This window comes from Watersipora subatra, chromosome 2, assembly GCF_963576615.1.
Source record: "Watersipora subatra chromosome 2, tzWatSuba1.1, whole genome shotgun sequence".
Taxonomy (NCBI): Eukaryota; Metazoa; Bryozoa; class Gymnolaemata; order Cheilostomatida; family Watersiporidae; genus Watersipora; species Watersipora subatra.
In genome coordinates this window covers 64,144,985-64,155,634 of record NC_088709.1, presented here as the reverse complement: position 1 = coordinate 64,155,634, position 10,650 = coordinate 64,144,985, and the positions used below count along the sequence as shown (strand labels likewise).

The window sequence follows — 10,650 nt, the reverse complement described above, 5'->3', positions numbered from 1 at the left end:
CGACTGACGACAAACTTTGAAATTTATATATGAATAAAATATGATTTTTTTTTCACATTCAATGCATAGGTATATGTTTTACTGGTGCACAAAATGACCTGTGCATTAATATCACTGCGTTCAAATAACAAAACCAATAAAATCAGTGCTATGGAACCAACTACCTATATATGTTAAAAAACATAGGACCATTGTAGAGTTTAAAGCTAGTCTAAGAGTTCACCTTCTAGAGCGGGAGTGAGAGTTTATTTTTTTCTGCTATCGTTTAATGGGCCTTGCCTTGACCGGTTCGCCGTTGCATATAGGCCTCATTATCACCTCCTTTGTGTTGTTATATTTATTGTTTATTATTAGAAATTAATTGTACACTCTTATGTTGACAACCATGTGATGTGCTTATTCCTTCATTTTTTTGTTCTATTCTCCTATGGATGAAATAAATAAAAAAACAAACAAACAATTAATGAGCTCATAACAAATTACATTTGCATACCTTCTCATAAAGACATGACCTTGCATATCAGTGTGATTTCTGTTGTTGCCTTTATTGAACCCCTGAGACTGACTAGATGAACCACTACGGTTTAATCAGACCCTGATTAAGTTAGATTTAATTTAAATTGAAAAATAGAACCATCAGCTGTTGATTGTTTGTCATATGTCTAAAGGGAATCATATTGCTGTGTACTTTGAATGTTGTAAGAAGAAAGAACTCTATGAAACATGTTAAACATTTAATCAGAAAGTACCAAAAGACTGTCTATGGTTAGTGTTCTAGGGAGAAATAACTCTATGAAACATGTTAAACAAATAATTAGAAAGTACCAAAATACTATCTATGGTTAGTACTCTAGGGAGAAATAACTCTATGAAACATGTTAAATGGCATTTACAGTCGCTAACAAAAAGTCCAAATACATAGAAAAATATAGTTTTATGCCCGATCTAAAAGATGGACACAGGAGATAACTCTGCGGTAGTAAATAGGACAAAATTTGCGAGATCACAAGGTTATGATAAGTTGAATACAAGAACGTGGTAGCAAAAGCTATCACGGGAATCAATACACAGTATCCGTTGCATTAGCCATCTAGTCATAGCGGCCACCAATGTAATACCCATACTTGCTACTGACTGCCAAAACAGATCACAAGAGTTGTCATAGATCTCAAGCTACATTGCTAACATCCTGGCCCCTCGTGAGCTCTGATGGTACCTCTACCATTAAAATTTTTGCATATCTTTGACTAACCTGGGTACCCTACACACGAACGCCTTTGTTATCCCTGCACATTCTATGGCCCGTTTCGTACAACCAATATTAGTAACATAGTCAACAATGTCTATAGAAGTGTGGACTTTAGACGTGATCTACAAACAATAACCCCTCGGAGGTATGATAAATATTGCCTCTTCATTTTTGTGCCAAATCAATAACTTGTTTTGTGTAAGATTGTAGGAAGGTTTTTCTTTTTTATTGTCTGTGTTTACACTGCTGGTCTTTGTTTTGCTTGCTAATGGTTACATTGTCTGTGCATGACCATCTTGAGCAGAGTGAGCTGTTGAGTTGGGTGAAGAAGGAGAGCAACATTTCAGGTTTGTACAAACTTATAAGATATTTAGCAAAGCGAAACTTCTTCTGAAACAATAAATAAAGGCTTTTTCATCAAACCTATTTAAGGAGAAACCCTACAGTAAATATGAAAAGTAGAGCAGGTGTATGTGAAGGCATTATAAACACTCATCTAAATTATTTAGGTTTCTGGTTTTTAACGACAAATAAATCATCAGAGACAGTTTGATGAGATGGCCACTTTGTCTGATAAGCCGACATAGATTCAGCCAAAAACTTTTAAACAGCATAAGAAAGTATTCTACGCATATGCAAGGCAATTGTAACTTTTTGTACAAAATATTTTTGTTAAGTTACTTTCACTTCATTGTCAGAAGGAATCAGTTGGTATTTACAAGTTGCTATGGTTACTGTGGATGTAGTCAACTGCTAGGTTTTCCTACAGCGATAGTGTAGCGACACATTCCCATACAGCTCTGCAATGCCATTTTGGATACAGCCGTATCGCTCTCATTCTGTCGTGATTCAGCGTCGTTGTTTGGAAGCGAAACAACCGTGTGATGCGCCATCTTTGGGATATGGAAACGGCCTTGGCCTAGGCCTTGCTTTCTTCTTGCTTCACATGAAGATATGTCATGACATAAGACTTCGCACAACCAACACTCGACCATAGCGCCCAATAGAAACATGATCTGTTTGTTGGTACAACGTAGTGCTGCTGCTCTGGTGTACCCAGACGTTGCTACATTATCGCTGTATGGAACTTCCTAATTACTATTTCTGTGGGCGTCAGGATAGCAGGTCATAAAGTGTGATTAGAGTGAAAAGGGTTATCTTTGCTGCAAGCACAGATAACCCTTATCCAAAGCTTCCTATGTTCAGTTGCCTTATGATGCCCTTCCTCCTAAGGGAGGGACGCCCTCGCCCTCCCTCCCAAGGATTCTTTATATTGGATCATAACTAACTTACTAACTTTAATCTATAAAATTACATGTCGATGATTGCTCTGTAAAAGTCTTATTTTGTTAAAATGTAATATTAACTTGGTTCTACAATGTGCTCCTCTAATGCCTGCTTGTAACTGTTTGTAGTGTTACGTCTTTAATAACAATTATATGTCCTGAGTATGGGTTTTACTTCCTACTTTCTGTGTAGAATATTCTCTAGTGAAAATGACCAGCAGCAGCCCTTGAATCACGAGCCATAATTGAAAACACTGCTGTAGGTAGGGCGTTACTCATAATGGATACATCTATAATGGCATTGTATATCCAGGGCGGCTTTTGCCTTTTTGTTTCTTAATATCGGGTGTTACTTACTGGATATGTCTTGTAGTTTCAAAAATTATTTAACTATGTCAAGGTTATTTATTACAAGAACTTTGAACATTATCTTATTAATGCCAGTTTTACCTTAATATAATAAGTTGTCACAGAGGTAGCAAGTCATACTTTCACGTAGAATTTTGGAATCAAACTGGAGTTATCAACCACTGCATTTACAGTCATTCTCCGACTACAGTCTATACTTTACTATCATATTCTATGTCTGACCACAGTCAATACCTGTCTTTCTAAATGTTTCACCATTTTCTTGACTTCTGGCGCCTTACAGCCAGCATATTTGTTTGTCAAAGTCAATCGGAACTTTCTAGAACTTGTAAATATTGCGCAATTATGTATATGATATTAGCTTCTCTTCGTCTGGCCATATATGTTTGTAGTTCTATCATACATGCATACATATTATTAATATTATTTTACTTACATTTCAATGATTATGTATAGAAATTATAGCACTCAACCTATTTGTTCTACTCTTTGGTAGTTGTCCTCTGCCGGTAGGGCTAAAGATGGGAATAACTTTGTTGTGGCTATGATGAAAGGCTATGATGATTCAGCTGCTAATAGTAGATTTATGCATATTTTAAAAAAGTTTTTAAACCAGATTTAAAAGATAATCTTCCTACAACATTTGAAATGATGAAGTTTTAAAAATACGCAAAATAAGTATATATACATCTATTGATATATACATCTATTGATATATACATCTTTTGATAAATACATCTATTGATATATATATCTATTGCTATATAAATCTATTGATATATAGATCTATTGATATATGCATCTATTGATATATGCATCTATTAATATATTGCTGTAGTCTTCTAAGATGTCACGCTTTTGAAAGAGTGTGAAAAAAAATTATTAAATTTATTTGAGTTTTGTTTTTTTCCCAGAGTTTTCCAAGCTTAGCACTTCAATTTGCTCCCAAGCTCAAAAATAATTGAGCTATTCCAGTGTCTCTCGGTTGGTGAAAAGTTGTTAGTAAGGTCCAGGATAAGGGTATCTGCCTGTACGCACTGGGTTAGGCTTCACAATGTTAAGTGCTGAAACTGACATATCATGCACTATATTTACTTAACATCAACGATGAACTTTTGTAACTGTCAACCTTTGGTCTGTATGATTAAGGTGCTGATCGTCTGCACCTGCGGCTGAGAGTTTGATATAATTGAGTAAAATAACAAGTTATGTCACTCCAAGGAAATGAGATTTAAATTTTGTCTGAAACTGACCTAAGGCTAAGGACTGCACTCTGATAGGCTAAACTAAGAATAACAAAATCTTAGAATCTATTTACCGTAATCTATAAGGTATTATTTATTTGTTGATACGGCGTGCTTCAAGCAGCCCTGCGTTTGATTAAGCATTGCGAATGGACCGTAATAGCTCACAGGTGTGAAGGAGGCTCCACACTGTCTCCCCGCTGCCGTTAACCCTTGATTCATGACAGACGCTCAATCAGCTCTACCTGCAATTAATAAAACTCTGCCTGTGGCCCATCCCTTCTCAGCCTTACGGCTTCTGACGCTTGTACATTTTGTAAGGGAGATAACTCCGTATAAGATGACGAAAATACAGTTGCTCATGTTTTGTTCAAAGAGATGTCTTTCAGCATGACAAATATTGTTGGATTGTGTGGGTGTCGGTGATAAGAAATCTCTCGTAAAACAATACATGTGCCTAGTAATTGTGTCCTCAGGTTCTGATTCAACTGGTTGTTTATATAACTTTGTATTTCATTCATAATCATCAACCAAATTATGTTTTAGATACAAAAACAATACAAGAATGAAAGGACAAAATCAGGAGTAACTAAATGAGTTGAACAAAAATCTTTTAAAAGTTGGTAATCTAATAGTATTGCGGAGGAGTTGAGATGGTGAATTGTAGGTTATAGTAACAGAAAGTTCATAAACTGAAACATGGGATGGTGGATAAAATTTTGTTATTCTTAGTATGTTGGTGTCAGAGAATAGAAAACAATGTTGGTCATATGCGCGCAAGGGTAAACATAGATATTCTGCACAGTTTACGCAGGTTTTTGAAGTTATTTTCAAAATCCTGCGGAAACTTGGTACCAAGTTCATAAACTCTATTTTTTCTCCTTAAAACTGTTTAACGCATTTTAACCTGATCAGTCTCAGTAGAAGTCACCCACTTTTATTTATTAATTATTTACTCCTTCAGACTTGTGCACTTAAATACATTTGTGGCAGCAAAACTTCGCGGCAGCCTTGTTTATGCTAACTGCTAGTTTTGTATATGTTAAACTAAAACCAGGCTAATCTGACCTCATCATTTGTAGATGACTGGATGCAATCATAGATATGCTTTGTTTAAAATGATTTTAAACAGCCGTCGTTTTGCAAATGAGTTGGAAAGAGTTTCTATCAGTATACCAAAGTTATCCTTTCCGTTAGCTCTAAACACCTCTTCAAGAGCCTACCAGGAATGTGCAGGTTTTATTACTTGAGTGACTTTTGAAAACGCTCCTCGCTCTCTGACAAGTTTATTTTACAATTTGCTTGCGACTATTTTCCTGCTTTTAATTCAGATTCACAAAGTGGAGAGCCTCTGATGAGTCATGACTTATGATTTTATGTGAAGACTCATGATATATGTATTTATAAGTATTTATATATACTTATATATACATATATGTACTTATATATACATACTTATATGTACATATATGTACATATATATAGGCTACATATATATATATATATATATGTACATATATATATATATATATATATATATATATATATATATATATATATATATATATACTTATATATACATATATATACATATACTTACATATATACTTACATATATACTTACATATATACTTATATATAATTATATATATACTTATATATAAGTATATATACAAATATATATACTTATATATACATATATATACTTATATATAAGTATATATATTAGTATATATACTTATATATAAGTATATATATTTGTATATGTATTCCAAAGATTCATGGCCTTATATGAGTATCTGTAAATCTGCAAATGTATACTAGTAGGAATCTAAAGAGATCCCAATTTGTGTGAAACTGTTGCTAAGAAGAGATGGATTTTTATAAGTTCCTGAAATGACCAGTTGCAACTAGAATCTGTTAGATATGTTTCTGACAATTATCCCAAATTATTCATATGCTTCCGTGTAGTACTCCTTCCATAACTCTGCCATGGTGTCAAAGCATTAGATGTTTGTTAAAGTGGAGTGGCTATTACTCATATCAATCGTTGATTACAAGTCAGCATGTACCCATCAGAATTCATAGCCTTAGCTCTTTAGCTTCAGCTTAACAAATAGTTGATTAAACTGTTAAAACCATCAGCGTTATGACACGAGTGACTCGACTGTTGGCAAAGGCCAAACGCTGGCACCCTCATGACATGCCTCCCCAACTGCTGGCATCTTCATCAATGTTTTAGTTTATTCTTTGCACCCATCAGCTGTACATGTCCGTCACGCTCTTCCATCTTCTATCTCTTCGTCTAACATCACAAGGTTAGTGACTCAGGCTTCCTCACCGACCTAACTGGAGAGACTAGGTAACATCTTGCCATCACCTGCTATCACTTGCCATCACCTGTCTCTCTCATTTGCTCAAGCTGTCACCAAGTTCTTTTGTTTCTCTGGTTTGCCCATAGATTCGTTCTTGTTAAGCTGTGAAGGAAAGAATGAAATATGCGTTTAGGTTAGAATTAACCTGTAAACTTTAAGTAGCAGCGCTCTGTTTGGCATTTGTGCATACTATAACAAACCACTGTATTTTTAACAGAATTACAAAAAAATTCTGAGTTTCATAGTGAAAATTTATTGAACAATGAGTCATGTGTTAGCTTCGACAACACATTGGTTCGTGCTGCTATTAGACAGCAATTTTTAACTTTCATTTTTGTACTTTTGTAAAATTTTTATAAGAACTGCCATGTCCATTTGAAAACATCGTTGGAGATTGGGTAAATGGTTGCGTGAAGCAAGATTTGAACTTCCTACTTTCAGCATAGTAGACCAACACTCGAACAACTGCGTAAACAACAACCTTTTTGACTTGCAATCAAATCAGCAAAGCTTTTTGGAATAATTGTACATACAGTTATTCCATTTGATCTTTCACACCACATTAGTACCCAAAGTCATTAGACACCCAAGGTACGAATATGGTATAAAAATACAACGACGAGCCAATTTTTTCTGCTTGTTTTAACGACACAGTCCTTTTAGATTATCTAGAAATTGCTAAGGTTAGTGTGAGATTTTCATAAAATGTTTATACAAAAGCAAGGGAGGATATAAATGGCCCACCTCTAACGTTAACAGCAAGCCAGTAGCGAAAAATATACTAGTTATTATCTTTAAGATTGAGGACGTAACGATTTTGCAGAGGAGAGATTTGAGATCGTTTGCTTTGATACAATCTTAACGTGATATTCATCACAGCGGCACGTGATGTTGATTAGTGTTGCCATGTGGGGCGAATAACCCTTCCTGTCTATTAGATAAGTTTTGTGGTATCTATCTGGCCAATCGGCAGGTGTGATTACGCAAATATAACATATGATTGGATGGCGAGGCCATGTGGCATACATTACAGTGGCGCCAGCGTGTCTTTGGAAAATCTGGATGGGGTTTACTCTCAGCTCGTAAGGATCCCTAAACATTATGCATTCTTGCCAGATGTCTACACAGACACTGAGTGGGGACTCAGTGCAAAGCGTTTCTCACTCATATAGGAAAATCTTTTTCATGCAATCGCGATATAGGTCACATAAACATATGGCAACTTTGTTCACTTATTTTATAGTTTACTTTACGAAAAGTCAATGATGTGGTTCTAAAACTACAGTATTCTTATTTAAATGTTTTTGTATTCACATACGACTTTAATTATTTAATTAATTCTTACTTTAATTATTCTTGTGTTAGATCATTTGCAGCTTTGGACTTTTAACCTTATTACTCATATATAAAGTACATAATGAATATAAATATCAATGTAACATATTTTATCATCAATGGAAAATGAATTCCGTATATAAAGGCTGTTAGTGTTTTTGATACACTTATTGGATCTAACGTAAACATTTAACTATTTATGACTTATATAATAGTTTATAATAATGATTACTATTACTAATATATATATATATATATATATATATATATATATATATATATATATATATATATATATATATATATATATATATATATATATATATATATATATATATATATTAATACTAATACAGAGTACTTTGTGTTTAAGTGAACATGTTCAGTATTTGGTTCAATAGATACTCTAAAAATCAGTATCTTTTTTGTAATTTTATTTTAACTTCATAATTAGTAATTTTGTTTTGGTTTGATCTTAACTTTATTTTACCTATCAATGCCGTGAGGAGAAAATAAATAAAATAACGTAAAAAGAATGAGGTGGTAATTCAATAGCATTTAAAACAGAAACTCGTTTGACATAAAGATGTTTTAAATATAGACTGAGTAAAATGTTTATGTTTGACGTGTTCATTAGTTTTAAAACAATATTTTTGGAAATTTAATAAAGAAAGTTTAAATTTAAATCTTCTTTAAGTATATAACAACCTTTGTTAAACAGTCTAACCAAAAAGGTTTCTACAAATATGCACTCATAATATCACTGCTATTTGAGCAAGGTCAAACATCAAGCTAAGACGACCTTTGACCTCTCATATGCCCAACCTAATCAGCAGTTCTGTAGGTTTATAGCAGATAAAGCCAGATATTCATGCGAGAGAAAGAAACAGCGCTGGGAGACATGGCATGCGTACGATTACAGGAACTCCTGTTTTATTTTTACCAGTGGAGAGAGATAAGAAGGCTTGTGTGATGGCTGACGGGAACAGGCAGCTGTATGAACAGTGAAACTTGACTCAATTACTCTATTAAAGGCGGGAGATTTGGTTGTTGACGGAGCTAAATTGTTTGAATGGTGACAAACACTGTCACCACTATAATAGTCTTAAAATGAGAATCCATTAAATTTTAAATTTCAAATTTTAATGAGGTTTCAGAAAACACAGACGAATGGTTTCGTTTTGCTGTTGTTAAAAATATTTATTTAACCTGATGAAAAGATCTCTTGTGAAATGAAAAGTTATTTTAAATTTGCCACACGGTGCTGTATTGAAACCATTTTTCGTAAATTTAATGGCAAAAGCATTGCGTATATTCCTGAGGCAAACCAATGGTGTCTCTGCCTTACCATGTCAGCCTGCAGCACTTTTAATTCCATTCCATGATTCCAGCAGGTTCAACCATATCATGAGATACTAAGGATTTCATAGCATGACAAATTGTACAGCTACGAACATGGCTTATCCTTCCTTTAAGTTTTGTAACAGAACGAATATATTATTGATTTTCCATAACAACTTAATTAATATTCATGCAACAGAAAAAATAAAAATGAAAATTTCTAATAGAGTTTGCAGAGAACTGTTTAATCACTAAACTCCTTGCCTGCAGTCCACTTTGTAAGGCTATAGAATTGTCTAATTCGACAGATTTCTGTGACCTTCTGACCATACATATAAAACTATATTCCATATTATCTTTGTTTTTAATTTTAATAGCAGCTAGACTTCCTTTTCGCTGACGTTACACAAATGATTTTTAGCTTAACGCGTTATTTTCAACTAAAAGTTATAAACCAGTATCAACATTTGCCTGTGTTGCAACATTCAAGCCATCGTGCCGAGCATTAGTTGCTATAAATGAGTCACAGTACGCCAATCTTTAAAACACTCTGTGAGAAATATAATGGAATTAAGTTGTCAAGTTTGACACTGCAAAAACAATATGCTGACAGTTTTTCACAGACTTCAACATTGTTATCGTTTTATCAGTTCCAGGCAGCTAAGGGGAGAGCAGGGTCTACATATCTGTATATAGCTTGTTATCGCTGAAAGGTTCCTGATGTGAAGTATTTTACGCTCTTATGCCCCCGAAAGGCATACTGGTTATAAGAGTGCCTGCTCGAACCCCTGCAGTCTGTTTTCTGATTGAAACAGATGTTCTGCATATGATCTGCAGTCATCTGCAATGTGCTACGCATGCAACTAATTTCACCATCTACAGCCAAAGCCTTCAGAAACCCGCTGAGCCACGCTAACGCTAATGAGTTTCATTAAACTTGTATGTAGTAAAAGGTGTTTACTGTAATTGGAAAGGCGAGAAGGCGCCGCGCGTCTTCGCTGTTCATTGCACTCTTGTTATTCGCACTATACCTGGCCTGCTGGCAGTTCTCATGTAAAATTCTTTAGCGTTTCATCACGGCTCACAGCAAAACTAACAAAGAACGTGTATTCAAACCTCTCTCAGATCATAAGTTGGTTGAACAGCATATTGGATTAAAAAGCTTATTTGAATGTCTCTAGGATTATCGCCAGATTTGACTGGAGTCAGCGCTGCTCATGACTACTATAATATGGTAAAGTCAGCGCAATTTTTTCGATCTCTAGCTTACGGTGAGTTTCTAGGTTTTTGTATTTTATTCTGAATATTTTGGTATCTATTAACTTTGCTGTCATCACAACGGTAGCTGTGATGAAAATAGGTATTTCCGCTACAAAATCATTCTCTATGGTCAGTAATGAAACTATTTTGAAGATAATTTTAAAGCAATGTGTTTGTTTTGTTGCCTAGGT

At 34.4% G+C, this 10,650-nt stretch overlaps 1 protein-coding gene across 3 annotated transcripts in view; it reads left to right on the top strand.

Moving 5' to 3' along the window:
• The first annotated feature begins 1,489 nt into the window (after positions 1-1,489).
• LOC137387087 (protein CBFA2T3-like) overlaps positions 1,490-10,650 on the top strand; it is a 32,544-nt gene continuing 23,383 nt past the window's right edge. The window contains exon 1 of one of the 3 annotated variants that reach the window (XM_068073380.1): positions 1,490-1,596. In XM_068073380.1, coding sequence (XP_067929481.1) covers positions 1,518-1,596 — 79 coding nt within the window. In that variant the 5' untranslated portion in view covers positions 1,490-1,517. Of the gene's footprint in view, positions 1,597-6,412; positions 6,467-10,331; positions 10,471-10,650 lie in introns of those variants that run through there. The other 2 variants (XM_068073381.1, XM_068073379.1) reach the window with 2 other exon arrangements.